Source organism: Leucopleurus acutus (assembly GCF_964270905.1).
Source record: "Leucopleurus acutus genome assembly, chromosome: 6".
Classification (NCBI taxonomy): domain Eukaryota; kingdom Metazoa; phylum Chordata; class Mammalia; order Artiodactyla; family Delphinidae; genus Leucopleurus; species Leucopleurus acutus.
This window is the reverse complement of record NC_139149.1, coordinates 5,189,397-5,210,168: the sequence shown is the minus strand read 5'-3', so window position 1 is coordinate 5,210,168 and position 20,772 is coordinate 5,189,397. Positions and strand designations below refer to the sequence as shown.

Sequence of the window (20,772 nt, the reverse complement as noted above, 5' to 3'; positions counted from 1 at the left end):
CTACCTGGGGCTCTATGGCTTTAACAGGCAGCATCCCCACCCCCAACCAGAAGCATAATGGGTGAACTACCTCCCTGATTCCCAGGCAGCACCTGCCTTCCTTTACAGCTCTCATTACAGGGGCTCAAAAATAACTTGAAGGTTTCCAAGAAGTAAAATATAAAGATTGCAGTTTAGCAACTAATCAAGCGTCACCACTCTGGGCTTCCTTGCTAATTAATATTTAGGGTCAAAGTCTTCCTATCAATTTGCACCCAGAATTCGGTCCCTGGGGCAGAAAGGGAGCACTAAGGGGGGGGCACACAGTGCCAGGGGACATCAAAGCAATCCCATCTCACGGAAACCGCACTGTTTCAGAGGGTCCCTCTGAAGGGACCTCTAGAGCCCCTCCTCTTGCAGGGAGCCCCAGTCCTAGAGTTAGGACCAAACACACTGAATCCGGTCTACCCTTGGCTAGTGAGCCCTCTCCTTTCTCCTCTGATTTACAGAACTCAAGGAGCTGCAGTTCGGAAAGCCAGACCTGTACCATCCGTCAAGAACAGTCTGGGGAAGGGAAACGGCGCATCAAGGGACCACATTCTGTTCTCACCGTAAACACTCAGTTTCCCAGTTGAGGACGCGCCCGGCTACGAGGGGGGAGGGGGCCGACTAGGGCTCGGCTGTAACAGGTAGAAGTGGGTGAAAACGGGACGGGGGTGGTGGGAAATCGGAAGAAAACCCGGAAAGAGAGAAGGAATCGTAAGAGCAAAGCAATAGGAAGCCAGGAACCAAACGATGGAAACAAGCAACAGAAAAAGTGCAGGAGGAAAGGACAGGAGGAGAGACCGTCTCGAGAGGGATGGAGAGAAGGCGCTCGAGACGGACAGACGCAGGGAGCGGCGGCGCGCGGGGCGACGGCGGCGCCCTTACCGGCGGTGGCCGAGCGCAGGCTCTCCAGGCTCCAGGAGCGGGACAGGGCGCCGCGCATGCCCCCGCTGCCGCCGCACACCACGCCGCTGCTGTCCGAGTCGGAGCCCGGGGACAGCCCGGCGCTACTGCCGCCGCCGCTGCTGCTGCTGGTGCCGAGGTCCCCGCTCGTCTGCCCGCTCGACTCGCTCGGGCATTGCTGCGCCCTCGAGCAGGCGGGCCCGAGCTCCAGCCACAGGTTCGCGGGCGGCTGGGCCGCGGCGGCGGCGGGGCTGCCGGGCGACGGGGCCAGCGAGCCGGGGCCCGGACCGGGCGAGGGGCGTGCAGACGGCCGCGCGGCGTCCTCGGCCCCATCCCCGCCGCCGCACGGCCGCCGCTCCGGGCCAGCTGACATCATGGGGCTCCGCTAAGGAGGCTCCCGGCCGCCGCCAACCGCTCGGGCTCTGTGGCTGCGGCGGCGGGGACCCTCAGCGGGCGCGGGGCGCGCGGGCCTCGGGCAAGGCCAGGCGCCCACCGGGCAGGACGCGGCGCCTCCGCTCGCCGCCAGTTCCCGGCCGCCCCGCGGGCGCTGTGCCGCGGCGCCGACCCCGGTGTGGGTCGCGGGCCCGGTCGGCACGCGCTCACGCACGCGCGCACGCAGACCTGGGGCGGTGGCGGCAGGCGCGGCGCGCGGGGCCCTGGGCAGCTATCGGTGCCCGCAGGGCCGCGCCCTGCTGCCGGCCTTGGCGCGCGTATGTTAGGACGGGCGCATCCTCGGAGGGAGGCGGCCGGCACCCCGCAGGCACGACAGTGAGTAGAACCGGCGGGCGCTCACTTTTTCCTTCTAGGACCCAGCTCAGACTGCGCGTCCTTGCCCGTCTGGGGCAGGAGTGTAGGCGGGAGGTCACGCTCAGCCCTGCGAGCCGGGTCGGGGAGCGCGCTTGGTCGGGACGCGCCCCTCCTTCCCGGGCCTGCCTCGGGGGCTGTGCGCTGGGAACACTCGGCGCCCGCGACCCTCGGGACAGCCGGCCAGCACGAGTATGCCGGCGGTGCTCTGCATACTTCTGATTAAGAAGCCATCAAAAGTAGAGGCACGGTCCACGCCAAATGATTTTAGGAAGTGTCTGGGAAAATCCAGTGACAGTCACGATCGAAAATGGGAGCCTTGACGTAGCTCCAAGGATTCTAGGGTTTTTCACATTTTGTTGTCGATGCGGGGGAGGGGGACAGGGATTAGGGAAGAGAGTTGCCTTTTCCTCCGACGCTCCCAGACACCCGCGAGCATTCTGTAGGTTCTTGGAGTGTGCCTAGAGGGAGGGTGAGGTACAGCCACTGCTCCAAACAAGCGCGATAATCAGTGAGCAGTGTGAGAGGAAGTCCCAGTAAGGACTGACGAGGGCTAAGCAGGGCTGCTGATCGCCCCCATCCCCAGCATCACCACTCCTTCCAAGCTCTAGGCAGCTCGTTGTATTAACGATGGTGAGGATGAAATGAGAGGTCCTTGCCACGCCCCAGCACACCAGCTGGTGTAGGATGGATGCTGGAACAGTGGTCATTCTCTCCTCTTCCCTCCATTTGGGGTCCAGTTCCTGTAGCCCGTCTCCTTCCCTAAGCCATGTGTGCTCCTAGCTCTGCATCATAAGGGACCCTGCCTCAATATCATCTCCTCTCCTTGCAGGCCCTGTGCTATCTCCTCATAACAACTCAGGGGGCTGGGACAATGGCATGCCAGCGTTTATGTACAAAGTACAAAGCTCTGTACAAGCATAAGGCAATACTAGTGTGTTGGAGGTTCAGTTGATGGGCATTGCAGGGTGACTCAGCCAAATCTGCACCTTGAAGGCCCCCCCCTCAGCTTACTCCTCTGGGGATCCTTCCTGACCATTCCACACCTGGTATGCACACTTCCCACCCATGCCTCCATTCTTCGCTGTCCTTGGGAGGGAAGAACAGCTGTCCTCCGACACCCCCTCGCTCCTGAGTGCAGGCTTTCAGCAAGGAGAGTCACCGTCTGTGTTCTCGTCCGGTTGTCCTGTTGAGGCCTGTGAACCTAGCCCTTGGGAGTAGGAAGAATTGCTGTTGGGGGATGAGTCACAGATCAGGAGACACCCTCCCCATCCATCAGCAAGTCTGTGGGTTCTCCCTCCAAAATAAGTATCCACGGTGTCCATTTCTTTCACTTTCTGCACCACTACCATACTGTGTTTGGAAGACAGCTTCAGTCTCTTGACTTGTTCCACAGAGCAGCCAGAGAGGGAGCTCTAAATTAAAATACAAATCATACATGTCCTGCTACTGGTTCAAACCCTTCAGAAGCTTCTCTCGCAGTTAGCAAGACCCGCAAGACCCTGTGTGTTGGCCGCCCTGTTCTCCATCTCCTGTCAGCGCTCCCTTTCCCTTGGTCTTTCCACTCCAGCCACGGTGGCTGTCTTGCTGTCTCTCCTTCCTGTCTCAGGGCCTTTGCACTTACTGTTCTTTTTACCTGGAATGTTCTCTTTGTTTTTCAAGCCATTGGCTCCCCAAACTTCAGATCTCAGTAAATGTTGCCTCCTCAGTGAGACTTCAGTTATTCCTTTCCAGTACTTACTGCCATCTGTCAGTGGCTTGGTTATCTGTTGGCTGCCTCCCATAGACCATGCACTGTGTGGGCAGCAGCTCTGTACCACCACTGTATCCCCAGTGTGTGCAGAGCATCTGCTGCAGGCTAGGTGCCCGGGGAGGGCCTGTGGAAGAATGAGTAGGGACCTGAAACTGAGCAGAAGGCCAGCTAGGCAGAAGGGAGCACCCCTGCTCTCTGGAGTCAGGACTTTGAGAAGGTATTGTATGATCCCAAGTGGTGAGTGCCTCTAGGTAGCAGCAGCCTGGGCAGATCTAGCCTGTGTCAGCCAGCCATGTGCCATGCTTCTTCTGAGTCCATTTCTCTTTTAAGTTTTCCGTAGAGTCTTATTTGAACCAGCTATCCTGGTTTCAGCTGTACTGCAGGGAAGAGTAGAGTGTCTTCACTGAGTTCTGGTATGCAAAAGGGATCCATATTTCTTAAGACCACAGTGGTGATGGCAGCTGAAATTAACACTTACTACCCAAAGTTCAGCGAGTGTCGGGGGACACAATTTGGTGCAGTGAGATTTAGCCGCCACCCCCCCCAGCCCCCGCACCATGGGAAGTATTCCACTGTGTATGTGGACCACTACTCAGCCATGAAAAAGAATGAAATTATGCCATTTGCAGCAACATGGATGGATCTAGAGATTATCACACTAAATGAAGTAAGTCAGAAAGTAAAAGACACATACTGTATATCACTTATATGTGGAATCTAAAATATGACACAAATGAACTTATTTATAAAACAGAAACAGACTCACAGACAGATAAAAAACAAACTTACAGTTACCAAAGGGTAAAGGGGGTGGGGGAGGGATAAATTAGGAGTTTGGGATTAGGAGATACAAACTACTATATATAAAACAGATAAACAACAAGGTTCTACTGTACAGCACAGGGTATTCAATATCCTGTAATAAACCATAATGAAAAACTAAAAAATAAAAATATATATAATTGTATATCCATGGAATATTAAATATAGGTTGCAAAGGAAGGAGTGAGAAGGTAGCAAGGAATATGATTAGTTCCATCCCATAGAATTCTGTGAGAGTCAACTATAAACTATTAGAAGGACTGCATCTATAAACGTCATACAAAAATAATCAGGTGTAGGATAGAAAATACAACAGATTATTTTATATCAATTATATAATTTAACTCTTGCATCTTTGATTTGTCTTTCACTTCTTTTTTTCAATTTAAGAAAGTATACTATATGATTACCATGTGACTATTATTCTAACACTTTATATACTTCCTTTTTTTTTTTTTGCGGTACGCGGGCCTCTCGCTGTTGTGGCCTCTCACTGTTGTGGCCTCTCCCGTTGCGGAGCACAGGCTCCGGACGTGCAGGCTCAGCGGCCATGGCTCACGGGTCCAGCTGCTCCGAGGCATGTGTGATCTTCCCGGACCGGGACACGAACCCGTGTCCCCTGCGTCAGCAGGCGGACTCTCAACCACTGCGCCACCAGGGAAGCCCTATATACTTCCCTTTTAGCCATGGATTCTAGTTGTCAATATCTCTCACATTAATATCTGTTTAAAAAATCATAAAATATAATCCTAATGTCCTATAAAAAAAAGTAAGTGTTCCCATATCAAACAAACAGAACAGGATAACCTATTTTAATTGGTTTGCAGAAGCCTCCAAAAGCCTTCAAAATTACGAAGTAGCTTCATTAAAATATTTATTGAAAAATGCTAGTTAAAAATTAAAGACACAAGAGGTACCTAAAAACAAAACAAGATGAAAATAGTAAGACTGATATAGTTTCTTTCTGTCTGTCTGTTTTTTTTTTTTTTTCTTTTGGGCCGCATTGCAAAGCTGGTGGGATCTTAGTTCCCTGACCAGGGAGCAAACCCAGGCCCTCAGCAGTGAGAGAACAGAGTCCTAACCACTGGACCCCAGGGAATTTCCAAGACTGATGTAATTTCTATTGCTCCCCTCTATCCTCTTTTATTTGAGTGCTCATCCTGGTAATCCCTGTCTGTAGTGACCAGTTGAGAGAGGAAAGTAAAATTTCATGTCCCCTCCTGTCCAAATCCAGACACACTGGTTATTGATTCTTTCTCTCCCAGGGACAACTGTTGGTCATTATCTAAGTCTTCCTTTTGGCTATCTTTGGGAGTGGCTCTAAGATCTTGTGAGGATAATAGCTTCTGCACCCTCTTTAAGAACACCTCCTAAATCCAATTCAGTATGGCCAGAAATGTTTACTCTTTGTTCCAGCTGAAACCTGACAAGATATTTGAAAGGATTTAATAACTCTATGATCAGAAATTTGGCCAGATTGGAAGCCGACGTTCCCAGCCTGTTAGTACTTTTCTTAAAGCCTTCTCCCCTAAGCTAATTGTACCGAGAGAGGAAGAAAAATATTCCAACATAGGTGGATGGGCCTGACAGTCCTTTGATATCATTTAGGCAGCAATACAGTTCTACGAGAAAGTAAAAACAGCTGTCCTTGTTTTACAAGTCTAGTCTTTCCAGGATCAGAGGTGTGCTTCCAGAAACCACCAATCCTTGTTAACCAATCCTCAAACCTCCCTTATTCATCTCAAAAAGCTTTTCAATATTGGCCTTAGGAAACCGAAGTCCTTGGAGGAACCTGCATTCTTTTCCTGTGCCTTTGAGCTGTAAATATTAACTCTCATCTAGGCCATTTCTTTAAAGTACAATCTTCAGAGAGGTAATTCTAATCAAGAGAATGAAAGGGGGAAAGGTCATTTGAATTTAGACAAATGAAAAATCATGTGTCTTCTCCATAAATATTAGCAGAAAAAGCTTTAGCTATCTGAACAGAAGAACTTAACTTATTCCAACTGTTTTTTTGTAAATAGTGATTTTCACATCATCATACCTGTCTTGTAACTAAAATTTTAAAGTGAAGCTATGAGGTCTCTGTTTGCATTTGTATAATATGTTCCTGTTTCTATATACATGTGTGGTTGATGTGTGTTATTTCCTACCTCTGGATGATATTACTAAAATTAATTTGTAAAAGAGCTCTATTCAGTTGCTTTAAAAACAAACAAGAACTTATATAAATTATGGGTTGGTTATTCTAAAAACTCTCAGAAATATAAACTAACCCAAATGCTTTTCAGGTTCATGTGGTCCGAGAAAACATTCAGTATTAAAGCTAGTTTAAGTTCGTTGGCTTAATTAAAACAGACATGTTTTTAGAGTTATCAACATTGACTATAATGCAGATAAACAACTTTTATTCTACCTGGGCTTGCTAGTCAAATTCAGGTTATCTCTATTGTAAAATACGTCAGCATCAATGAAATCTGCTTCCACCCAAGACGCTGAATCAAGACTTAATACTTCTCTTCTTCCCTTTCTTTCCTTTACTCTGGCATTGGCCTGGAAAGATAATGCCATCACCCATACCTCCCAGACCACTGCTAAAGGGAGTAACCTCTGGAATTTAGAACAACTTTTTATTTCAGACTAGAAGATTCTCTTCCCATTTGTGCTAAAAACCTGACTAACCTCTTACGTGGAAGTGAACACAAATGAGAGTATGATTAGAAACCATTCCTAATTCTTGGAGACACTGCAGATTCAATTGCTAAGATACTGGCTGCCCGGCAAAGATCCTTACACTCCCTAATCAAAGTTGGATTATCTTTAAGCTGAGCAAGGAGATGTCTGTGCTGTGGCCTACACCACCTGCTGCACCTGGATTGACACTTCTGGGGAAGCTGAAGCTCAGTCACATAAATCACTGAACAAGCCATTTGGCTTAAAAAGACCCTTCAATGGGGTCTTTTTTTTTTTTTTTGTGGTACGCGGGCCTCTCACTGTTGTGGCCTCTCCCGTTGTGGAGCACAGGCTCCGGACGCACAGGCTCAGCGGCCATGGCTCACAGGCCCAGCCGCTCCGCGGCATGTGGGATCTTCCCGGACCAGGGCACGAACCCGTGTCCCCTGCATCGGCAGGTGGACTCTCAACCACTGCGCCACCAGGAAAGTCCAATGGGGTCTTTTTTTAACTTATTTGATTTTGATTGGTTTGGGTCATGGGGACCATAGCTCCAAATGCTTTATGAACATTGAGAATTATCCTACTTATAATAATCATAATAACCTCTCTGGTGTGTTGTGCCCTCTCAAAAGCTTTAAATGCATGTTTGTAGTCACTAGCCACCAAGCAAATGACCTCCCTCAGATTGGAACACTGAAAAAGAAATGGAGGAAGTGACCTACTTAAAAAATGTGAACCTGAAGTCTGAATACCACAGATGTTCAGGAAAAAAAAAAACAAAAAAAACCCAAAAAGCAAAAATCAAGGATCAACGAAAGTTGTGAGAACCATAGAGTGGTATAATTGAGAGTGGTGCTACTGCCTTAAATTTTGATTACATATCTCAGGGAGAGATCAAAAGAGAATTGTTAAAAAAAAAAAAAAAGCCCCAAATGGAGACACTTGTATTAAGCCCCAGTAAGACGTAATACCTGACCTAACTGCAGTCTCAGCCTCTCCCAGGAGTGGATTTTAAACCAATCAGTCTGGAATTTCCTGGTTAGTATTAGTGAGGTAAACTCCCTAAGATCCCTGCCTTTCCCTAAGGGAATGTAACCTTGCCTGAAACAATCTGTTCTTTTACTTCTTTGTCATACCCTCTTTCTACGTATAAAAACTTCACAATTTGTGCAGCTTCTCAGAGCACATTTCTACTTGCTACGTGGGATGCTGTCCGATTCATGAATTATTGCATAAAGGCAAATAGATCTTCAGTTTTACTCTGTTGAATTTTGTTTTTTAACACAAGTTGCAGCAAATAGAGAACTTCAATAGATAGATAGTAATTATTTTTTGAAAATGGAAGTTCTAGAATTGAAGAGTACAGTAACTAAAATAAAAAATTCACTAGAGGGTCTCAACAGTAGATTTGAATTGGCAGGAAAAAACCCCAGCATACTTGAAGAGATTGATAGAGATTATGCAAACTGAAGAACACAATGAAAAACAGAATGAAAAAAAATGAACACAGCCTCAGAATAATAAGGAACAGTCCCCCAGCACCACTATCATTAGGTGGAAGGATTTCCTGGAAGGGGGTACCAGGCAGAGACTTCCTTTTCCAGCCAGGAGCAAATGGAGGAGCACCATTAACTGCACCAACATATGTATAATGGGAGTAGCAGAAAGAGAAGAGAGAGAAAGAAGAAAAAAAAATTCAAAGAAATAATAGTTGAAAACTTCCAAAACTTACTGAAAAATAAAAATTTACATATCTAGGGAGCACAACAAATTCTAAGTAGGATAAATGGAAAGAGACCCACAAACAGGCACATCATCTTAAATAGGCTGAAACCAAAAGACAAGGAGAAAATCTTGAAAGCAGCAAGAGAAAAATTATATATAACTTACAAGGGAACCCCAGAAAGATTAACAGCTGACTTTCCTGCAGAAGCTCTGGAGGCCAGAGGTGGTGGGATAATATTAAAAGTACTGAAAGAAAGAAATAAAAAGCCTCTCAACCAAGAGTCCTATATCCAGCAAAGCTGTCTTTCAAAAACAAAGGCAGAATAGACTTTCTTGGATAAACTCTGAGAGAATTTGTTGCTAGCAGAACCAACTTACAAGAAATACATAAGTTCTTCAGATTGAAAGCAAGTGACCCCAGATGATAATTCAAATACACATGAACAAAAATAGAGCACTAGCAAAGGTAATTATGTAATTATAAAAGATAAATTCCTATCTTTTTCCTTTTTTCTCTTAACTGATTTAAAAACCAATTGTATAAAATAATATGTATCTAATGTATTGTTTGGCCTACAACATATAGAAATGTAATATATCTAGACTATATCTGCTAATACTAGCACAAAGGAGGTGGGTGGGAGCAAAGCTGTAATAGCTAGGAAAATAATGACAGATGGTAGAGTAATAATTTTAACAATGCATTGTTGGGTTTGTAACATTAATAGATGTAATATATGTATAACAGTAATACCACAAAGGGGAGAAAGGGAATAGAGCTATATAGGAATAATATTTCTATATGTTGCTGGAATTAAGCTAATATACAGTTGAAGTTGATTCTAATAAGTTAAGATGTACATGATAAACAACAAGTTCTTACTATATAGGGAACTATATTCAATATATATATGATGTATACATATGTATAACTATACATATGTATAACTGAACCACTTTGCTGTACAGTAGAAATTAACACATTGTAAATCAACTATACTTCAATAAAATAAATTTTAAAAGATGTGTATGTTAAACCCTAGAGCAACCGTTAAAAAGTACTCAAAAATATAGAAAATAAAAAGTAAAATGGCAGATGTAAATATAACTATATCAATAACAACACTAAATGTAAATGAATTAAACAATTCAATCAAAAAACAGAGTGTCAGATGGATAAAAAGCACGATCCACCTATATGTTGTCTATAGGAGACACATTTTAGATTCAGACACAAATAACTTGAAAGTAAAAAGATGGAAAAAAGATATATCATGTAAACAGCAACCACAAGAAAGGTGGAGTGGCTCTGTTGATATCAGATAAAATAGACTTTAAAACAAAACACACTAGTGGCTGGAGTAAGAGGACATGGAGTTTGCCTCACAACTAGGGCACCTACTAGACTCTGGTGGGGGACCTTGACACCCAAGAGGATGGGAGGAATCCCCAAGCAACTGGGTAGGTTGTGGGGGTGAGCGAGGAGGTAGGAGAAGTGGAGGTGGGGTGGGACTGGCGCCCCTGAGGGCTGGCTGGGGGAGAGGAGAGGTTCCCACACCTGGAGAGGCCCACTGACCATGAGGGTATCAACAGGGATGGGGAGAGACCCTCGGGGGTTGAGAGGATTGGAGGGGAACACAGCTAGTGTTTCTCCTGCCCACTTGGGCCTGGGGAGCCTACTGGGGTCCCAGGACTGATCCTCTGTGCTCCAAGGCCGCCTAAGCCCTGCCCCCAGATGCCCCAGTGCCTTATCTGGCCACATGGGTACTGAGCCTAGACCCTGCCCCTGCCTAAACCCCTCCCCTGCTTAAGGCCTGCCCTCTACAGCCAAGGCCTTTTCTGGACTTTTCTTTTGCTATTGTGGTTCTGTTTTACCTTCCAGTTGTTCTCTGATTTATATTTTTATTTTTTCTAATATATCTGTCAGTTTTCTAATTTTATTTTTTTATTCCTTGTTATTGTTCTGTTCCAATTTTTTTTTTTTGTCATGCCATGTGGCTTGCAGGATCTTGGTTCACGGGCCAGGGGTTGAGCCTGAGCTCCTGTGGTGTGAGCACCGAGTCCAAACCACTGGACTAACAGAGAACCTCAGACCCCAGGGAATATTAATAAGTGTGAGCTCTCCCAGAGGTCCTCATCCCAGCACCAAGACCTGGCTCTACCCACCTGCCTGCAAACTCCAGTGCTGGATGCCTCAGGCCAAACACCTAGTAAGAAAGGAACACAGTCCCACCCATCAAAAAAAATGAGATGACAAAATAATATGTTACAGATGAAGGAGCAAGGTAAAAACGTACAAGACCAAATAAATGAAGAGGAAATAGGCAACCTACCTGAAAAAGAATTCAGAGTAATGATAGTAAAGATGATCTGAAATCTCAGAAAGAGAATGGAGGCATGGATTGAGAAAATACAAGAAATGTTTAACAAGGACCTAGAAGAACTAAAGAACAAACAAACAGAGATGAACAACACAATAACTGAAATGAAAAATACACTAGAAGGAATCAGTAGCAGAATAACAGAGGCAGAAGAACGAATAAGTGAGATGGAAGATAGAATGGTGGAAATAACTGCTGAGGAGCAGAATAAAGAAAAAAGAATGAAAAGAATTGAAGACAGTCTCAGAGACCTCTGGGACAACACTAAATGCACCAATATTTGAATTACAGGGGTCCCAGAAGAAGAAGACAAGAAAAAGAAAGGGTCTGAGAAGATATTTTAAAAGATTATAGTCAAAAACTTCCCTAACATAGGAAAGGAAATAGCCACCAAATCCAGGAAGCGCAGAGAGTCCCATACATGATAAACCCTAGAAGAAACACACTGCAACACATATTAATCAAACAAACAAAAATTACATTCAAAGAAAAAATATTAAAAGCAGCAAGGGAAAAGCAAAACATAACACACAAGGGAATCCCCATAAGGTTATCAGCTAATTTCTCAGTAGAAACTCTGCAGGCCAGAAGGGAGTGGCAGGATATATTTAAAGTGATGAAAGGGAAAAATCTATAACCAAGATTACTCAGGGATCTCATTCAGATTTGACAGAGAAATCAAAAGCTTTACAGACAAGCAAAAGCCAAGAGAATTCAGCACCACCAAACCAGCTTTAAAACAAATGCTAAAGGAACTTCAATAGGCAGGAAACACAAGAGAAGAAAAAGACCCACAAAAACAAACCCAAAACAATTAAGAAAATGGTAGTAGGAACATACATATTGATAATTACCTTAAATGTAAATGAATTACTCCAACCAAAAGACACAGGGTGGCTGAATGGATACAAAAATAAGACCTGGGCTTCCCTGGTGGCGCAGTGCTTGAGAGTCCGCCTGCGGATGCAGGGGACACGGGTTCGTGCCCTGGTCCGGGAAGATCCCACATGCCGTGGAGCGGCTGGGCCCGTGAGCCATGGCCGCTGGGCCTGAGCGTCCGGAGCCTGTGGTCCACAGCGGGAGAGGCCACAACAGTGAGAGGCCCGCATACCGCAAAAAAAAAAAAAAAAAAAAAAAATAAGACCTGTATATATGCTGTCTACAAGAGACCCACTTCAGACCTAGGGATACATACAGACTGACAGTGAGGGGATAGAAGAATATATTCCATGCAAATCGAAATTAAAAGAAAGCTGGAGTAGCAATACTCATATCAGATAAAATAGACTTTAAAATAAACACTGTTACAAGAGATAAGGAATGACACTACATAACGATCAAGGGATCAATCCAAGAAGAAGTTATAACAATTATAAATATTTATGCACCCAACATAGGAGCACCTCAATAGATAAGGCAAATGCTAACAGCCATAAAAGGAGAAATTGACAGTAACACAATAATAGTGGGGGACTTTAACACCTCACTTACACCAATGGACAGATCATTCAGACAAAATAAATATGGAAACACAAGCTTTAAATAGACCAGATAGATTTAATTGATATTTATAGGACATTCCACCCAAAAGTGGCCAAATACACTTTCTTCTCAAGTGCACATGGAACATTCGCCAGGATAGATAACACCTGGGGTCACAAATCAAGTCTCGGAAAATTTAAGGAAATTGAAATTATATCAAGCATCTTTTCTGACTACATGCTATGAGATTAGAAATCAATTACAGGAAAAAACCTGTAAAAACAACAAACACAGGGAGGCTAAACAGTGTACTGCTAAATAACCAAGAGATCACTGAAGAAATTGAAGAGGAAAGAGGAAATTAAAAAAATACATAGAAACAAATGCCAACAAAAACGTGGTGACCCAAAACCTACTGGATGCAGCAAAAAGCAGTTTTAAGAGGGAAGTTTATGGCAATTCAATCTCACCTCAAGAAACAAGAAAAATCTCAAACAATCTAACCTTACACCTAAGCAAATAGAGAAAGAACAAAAAAAACCTAAAGTCAGTAGAAGGAAAGAAATCATAAATATCAGAGCAGAAATAAGTCAAATAGAAATGAAGAAAACAATAGCAAAGATGAATAAAACTAAAAGTTTGCTCTTTGAGAATATAAACAAAATCGATAAACCTTTAGCCAGTGTGATCAAGAAAAAAGGGAGGGGCTTCCCTGGTGGCACAGTGGTTAAGAATCCGCCTGCCAGTGCAGGGCACATGGTTTCGAGCCCTGGCCTGGGAAGATCCCACATGCTGTGGAGCAACTAAGCCTGTGCGACACAAATACTGAGCCCACATGCCACAACTACTGAGCCCAACATGCCACAACTACTGAGCCCAACACGCCAAACTACTAAGCCCAACATGCCAGGGCTTTGCATATCAGGAGCCCATGCTCTGCAACAAGAGAAGCCACTGCAATGGGAAGCCCGTGCACTGCAGTGAAGAGTGGCCCCTGCTTGCTGCAACTACAGAAAGCCTGTGCGCAGCAACAAAGACTCAATGCAGCAAAAAGTAAATAAATAAATAAATTTATTTTTAAAAAAAAGAAAAAAGGAAGAGGACACAAATCAAAATTAGAAATGAAAAGGAAGAAATTACAACTGACACTGCAGAAATGCAAAGGATCATAAGGACTACTGCAAGCAACTATATGCCAATAAAATGGACAACATGGAAGAAATAACCAAATTCTTGGAAAGGTACAACTTTCCTGACTGAACCAGGAAGCATTAGAAAATAGAAACAGACCAACCACAAGTAATGAAATTGAAACTGTAATTAAAAATTTTCCAACAAACAGAAGTCCAGGACCAGATGGCTTCACAGGCGAATTCTATGGAACACTTAGAGAAGAGCTAACACCTATCCTTCTCAAACTCTTCCAAAATATAGCAGAGGGAGGAACACTCCCAAACTCATTCTATGAGGCCACCATCACCCTAATACCAAAACCAGACAAGGATGTCACACACACACACACAAAAATTACAGGCCAATATCGCATAGATACAAAAATCCTCGACAAAACACTAGCAAACAGAATCCAACAGTACATTAAAAGGATCATACACGATGATCAAGTGGGATTTATCCCAGGAATGCAAGGATTCTTCAATATATGCAAATCAATCAATGTGATACACCATATTAACAAATTAAAGAATAAAAAGCATATGATCATCTCAATAGATGCAGAAAAAGCTTTTGACAAAATTCAACACCGATTTATGATAAAAACTCTTCAGAAAGTGGGCATAGAGGGAATCCACCTCAACATAATAAAGGCCATATACGACAAACCCACAGCAAACATCATTCTCAATGGTGAAAAACTGAGAGCATTTCCTCTAAGATCAGGAACAAGACAAGGATGTCCACTCTCACCACTATTATTCAACATAGTTTTGGAAGTCCTAGCCATGGCAATCAGAGAAGAAAAAGAAGTAAAAGGAATAGAAATTGGAAAAGAAGAAGTAAAACCATCACTGTTTGCAGATGACATGATACTATACATAGAAAATCCTAAAGATGCCACCAGGAAACTACTAGAGTTAATCAATCAATTTGGTAAAGTTACAGGATACAAAATTAATGCACAGGAATCTCCTGCATTCCTATACACTAACAACGAAAGATCAGGAAGAGAAATTAAGGAAACAATCCCATTTACCATTGCAACAAAAAGAATAAAATACCTAGGTATAAATCTACCTAAGGAGGCAAAAGACCTGTACTCAGAAAACTATAAAACACTGATGAAAGAAATCAAAGGTGACACAGACAGATGGAGAAATATACCATGTTCTTGGATTGGAAGAATCAATATTGTGAAAATGACTATACTACCCAAAGCAATCTACAGATTCAATGCAATCCCTATCAAATTACCAGTGGCATTCTTTGCAGAAATAGGAGAAAAAATCTTACAATTTGTATGGAAACACAAAGGACCCTGAATAGCCAAAGCAATCTTGAGAAAGAAAAACAGAGCTGGAGGAATCAGGCTCCCTGACTTCAGACGATACTACAAAGGTACAGTGATCAAGACAGCATGGTACTGGCACAAAAACAGAAATATGGATTGATGGAACAGGATAGAAAGCCCAGAGGTAAACCCACACACCTACAGACACCTAATCTAAGAGAGGCAAGAATATAAAGGAGAGGCAAGAATATAAAACGGAGAAAAGAGAGCCTCTTCAGTAAATGGTGCTGGGAAAACTGGACAGCTACATGTTAAAGTATGAAATTAGAACACTCCCTAACACCATACACAAGAATAAACTCAAAATGGATTAATGACCTAATGTAAAGCTAGACACCATAAAACTCTTAGAGGAAAACATAGGCAGAACACTCTTTGACATAAATTGCAACAGGATCTTCTTTAACCCACCTCCTAGAGTAATGGAAAAAAAAAAGGGACCTAATGAAACTTAAAAGCTCTTGCACAACCAAGGAAACCATAAACAAGACAAAAAGACAACCTTCAGAATGGGAGAAAATATTTGCAAATGAAGCAACTGACAAAGGATTAATCTCCAAAATATACAAACAGCTCATGCAGCTCAACACCAAAACAAACAAACAAACAAATCAAAAAATGGGTGGAAGACCTAAATAGACATTTCTCCAAAGAAGGCTTACAGATGGCCAACAAATACATGAAAAGATGCTCAACATCACTAATTATTAGAGAAATGCAATCTAAACTACAATGAGGTATCACCTCACATTGGTCAGAATGGCCATCATCAAAAAATAAACAATAAATGCTGGAGAGGGTGTGGAGAAAAGGGAACCTTCTTGCACCATTGGCGGGAATGTGAATTGGTACAGCCACTATGGAGAACAGTATGGAGGTTCCATAAAAAATTAAAAAGAACTACCATATGACCCAGCAATCCCACTACTGGGCATATATCCTGAGAAAACTGTAATTCAAAAGGACACATGTACCACAATGTTCATTTAAGCACTATTTGCAATAGCCAGGAAATGGAAACAACCTAAATGTTCAATGACTGTTGAATGGATAAAGAAGATGTGGTACCTATATACAATGGAATATTACTCAGCCCTAAAAAGGAATGAAATTGGGTCATTTGTAGAGATGTGGATGGACCTACAGTCTGTCATACAGAGTGAAGTAAGTCAGGAAGAGAAAAACAAATATCGTATATTAATGCATACATGTGGAATCCAGAAAAATGGTACAGATGAACCTAGTTCCAGTGCAGGAATAGAGACGCAGATGTAGAGATCCGACATGTGGACGCAGTGGGGGAAGGGGAGGGTGGGATGAACTAGAAGATTAGATTTTACATAAATACACTACCATGCATAAAATAGATAGCTAGTGGGAACCTGCTATAAATCACAGGAAGCTCAGCTTGGTGCTCTGTGATGACATAGATGGGATGGGGGGGTGGTGGGAGAGAGGTTTAATAGGGAGGGGATATATGTATACATATAGCTGATTCAGTTCATCATATAGCAGAAATGAACACAGCATTGTAAAGCAGTTATACTCCAATTTAAAAAATTAAAAACAAAAGACACTAGAGACAAAGAAGGGCATTTTATAACAATAAAAGGGTTAATCTATCAGGAAGATATAAGTACAAATATATATCCACCTACCTAATAACAGAGCACTAAAGTACATAAAGCAAAAACTGACAGAAATGAAGGGAGAAATAGGTAATTCAACAATAACAGTTGGAGGCTTATGCCCAACTTTCAATAATGGATAGAGCAACTATACAGAAGATCAAGGAAATAGAATATTTGATCTACACTGTAAACCATTTAGGCGTAATAGTCATATACAGAACAGAGTATACTTTCCAACAATAACAGAGTATACTTTCTTCTCAAGTGTATATGGAACATTCTCCAGGCTAGACCATGTGTTAGTCCATAAAACAAACTTCCACAAATTTAAAAGTATGGAAATAATACAAAATGTGTTCTTTGACCACAGTGAAATGAAATTAGAAATCAATAATAAGGGAAATTTGAGAAACTCACAAATATGTGGAAATTAAATAACAAACTCCTAAATAACTCATGGGTCCAAGAAGAAATCAAAAGAAAAATCAGAAAATACCTTGATATAAATGAAAATGAAGACAAAATATGCCAAAAGTTATGAAGACAGGTAAAGCAGTGCTCAGAGGGAAATTTATAGCTGCAAATACCTGTATTAATAAAGAAGAAAAATCTCAAATCAACAACTGGATCTGCACCTAATGACACAGGGGAAAAAAGAGCAAAAATAAACCTAAAACAAGTACAAGGAAGGAAACAATACAGATTAGAGTAGGAGTTAGTAGAGGCACAATGGAGAACAGAAATATTGGGGAACAGAAATAGAGACTAGAGAAAAAACAGAAAATAAAAGAAACCAAATGCTGGTTCTTAGGGAAAAGCAACAGAATTGACAGACCTTTAGCTGGTTTGACCAAGTGAAAGAAGAGGACTCATTACCAGAATCAGAAATGAAAGAAGGGGTATTACTTCTCACTTTGCAGAAATAAAAAGGATTATAAGAGAATATTGAACAACTGTACACCAACTGTTAGATGACTTAGATAAAATGGACAAATTCCTAGAAAGATGCAAACTATCAAAACTTACTCAAGAGAAATAGACAATCTGAATAGCTCTATAACAAGTAGAGATTGAATCAGTAATAACAAGACTACCTACAAAGAAAAGCCCACACCCAATTGGCTTCACCCCTGAATTCTACCAAACATTGAAAAAAGAATTAATACCAATTCTTCACAAACTATTGAAGAAAATAGGAGATGAGGGAAGATTTCCCAAATTATTTTATGAGGCCAAAACCAGACAAAGGCATTAAAAGAAAAGAAAATTACAGACCAATATCTCTTATGGATATGGATGCAAAAATCTTCAACAACATACTAGCAAACCAAATTAAAAATATGAGAATTACACGTGTTTACCAAGTGAGATTTATCTCAGAAATGCAAGGATTGTTTAACATCTGAAGATCAATTAATGTAATACACCACATCAACAGAAGAAAGGACAAAAGTTGCATGATTATCTCAATAGACAGGACAAGCATTTGACAAAAATCCAACACTCTCTTGTGACAAAATAAACTTGACAAACTAGGAATATAGGAACTTTATTTACCCAATAAAGGGCATCTGTGAAAACCCCACAGCTAACATCATACTTAATGGTGAAATGGGATGCTTTCCCCCTAAAATCAGGAAAAACAAGGATGTCCATTCTTGCCATTTTTATTCAAATGTACAGTACTGGAGGCTCTAATCAGGGCACTTAGGCAAGAAAAAAAAAGACATCCAGATGGGAAAGGAAGAAGTAAAACTGTCTCTGCTTATAGATAACATGATCTGGTGTGTAGAAAATCCTAAGGAATCCATTAAAAAACTAGAACTAATAATGAGTTCAACAAGGTTGCAGGATACGAGATCAATATACAAAAGTTGATTGTATTTCTATTCACTTTTAATGACCAGTCTGAAAATGGAATTCAGGAGACAATTTCATTCACAATGCATCAAAAATTATATAAAGTACTTAGGAATGAATTTTTCAAAGGAAGTGAAAGCTTGTATTCTGAAAATGACAAAATGTTGTTGAAAGAAACAAAAGAAGACCTAAATAAATGGGGAAAAGTCCTATGTTCATAGATCAGAAAACTCAACACTGTTAAGATGACAGTGCTCTCCAAACTCATGTACAGATTCAATAAAATCCTTATCAGAATCTCGACTGATATCTTTGTAGAAATTGACAACCTGATTCTAAAAGTCATATGGAATTGCAAGGGACTCAGAATAGCTAAGACACTCCTGAAAAAGAAGGGGAAAGTAGGAAAACTCTACTTTCTGATTTCAAACCTTACTACAAAGTAATGGTAAACAAGACAGTGTGGTACTAGTACAAGAATATACACATATCAGTGGAATACAGTTGACAGTCCAGGAATAAATCCATACATCTGTGATCAGCTTACTTTCAACAGGGGGGTCAAGACTATTCAAAGGGAAAAATAGTCTTTTCAACAAATGTTCTGGAGTTGCAGAGGACTTTATGTGATGCTGTGTGCAGCCATCATGCTAGGGGCTCACAGAGTCATATCTGGCCCTGCTGGCTCCACTCAGAGAAGAGTGGGTGTGGTAGAATTTATCCTGGGCACCGACTTGTGGGGCAGAGGGTGGCATGCTCCCACATCAGGCTAATTCTTGACTACTCCACCAAACGTAGAGAAGAAGTGCTGGAAAGAGGCAAACCTCTTCACTGGGACTGCTGAAAGCTCCCACACCAAGGTTACTGAACCCATGATACACATTATAGGAAAGCTTAACTTTTCCTGCTTCAGCTATGCTTGAAGGATTTTAAGAGGAACCTGTAACAATCTCTGAAAGGATGTTGTCTCAAGTGCTACCTGACAACAAGCCATTGCTGGCGAAGAATTGATGTCTGTAAAGATAAGCAAATAGAGAAATTTCACCTATAAAAAAATTACCAGTTAAAAGAAAAGCATATGAATTTGGAAATGAATTTATAAAACATGAACAGGAGAAAATTTTACAAAACTCCCAACTTTCTGTTTTTAATGAACGTCTAGAGGACATTGGAAATAATGTATGGAAATTAAAAACATGATCACTGAATCACAAATATTAATGAAGGCAATGAACAGCAGATGAGGTGAAACCAGAAAAGCAAAGCAGAAGATAAAACTGAGATATTCTCCCAGAACAGAGAGGAAAAGGATAAAATAATGAAAATAATGAGAGATTCTGGGGATAGAACCTGGGAATACAATTGGTAGAAAGAAACCCCAGAAGTTTGGAATAGAACAGTTGGAGTGGAAGCAATAATTGATGAAAAGAAAGCTTTCCTAAGCTAAATACAGAGACCCAAACTAGCCCCTCATATTGATCTGATGAATACAGGAATTATACTCTTTTTTTTAAATAAAAAGAAGTATGAGATAGAGAAATGGAGAGAAGTGCCCAATTTCTCACCCCCATATGAAGGGCAGCTGAAGCCAGAGCCCTGACCTTTGACTTCCAGAGCAGTGTCCTCAGCATGCAGGCATGCTGAGGGACATGTGACATTGAGGTTTCAAAAATCTCTTATTCTACAATAAGTATATCTACTAATTAATTCAAATGAGGCTCTGAAATAATAGGAACATATGATTATTAAGCTTGAATTTGTAAGAAGTTTCTAACTTCAAGAGCCAAAATCAGCCTTGAAGATTATTCCAGGAAAAATGCTACTCTCACCCATTACTGTCTCTTCCATGAGCCTCTAAACTATTCCATGACTTAATGAAGAGTTTATGTTAGAACTATCTTTTCCAATGAAAGGATTCTTTCAGCAGATGTCAAACACCATTTCATGACTTTGCTTTTTGTGAATTTAAGATTACAACTATATGTGGGGAAGATTAAAATCCACTGCATGATGCAGCATAAGCACAGACATTTGCTAATGGAAAACAATCATGGCTACTGGCTAATCTGAGTAGCCAACTCCCCCAGGACCAGCACCCAGTATGCACTGAGTCAGATTCAGAGGTCAGGACTCATGTCTGTATCAGAGCTGACTCCTCAGCACAGCATATGCCACACTCTAATG

At 42.0% G+C, this 20,772-nt stretch overlaps 1 protein-coding gene across 3 annotated transcripts in view; it reads right to left on the bottom strand.

Moving 5' to 3' along the window:
- LOC309963422 (rho guanine nucleotide exchange factor 4) overlaps positions 1-20,772 on the bottom strand; it is a gene marked incomplete at both ends in the record, with an annotated part of 252,503 nt that overhangs the window by 76,143 nt on the left and 155,588 nt on the right. Inside the window, one exon of one of the 3 annotated variants that reach the window (XM_082841766.1) lies at positions 910-1,197. The exons of 1 other annotated variant lie outside the window; for it this stretch is intronic. Coding sequence is in view for 1 of the 2 variants with exons in the window: in XM_082841765.1 (XP_082697891.1) it covers positions 910-967 (58 nt within the window). Of the gene's footprint in view, positions 1-909; positions 1,198-20,772 lie in introns of those variants that run through there. One more of the 3 variants, XM_082841765.1, reaches the window with a different exon arrangement.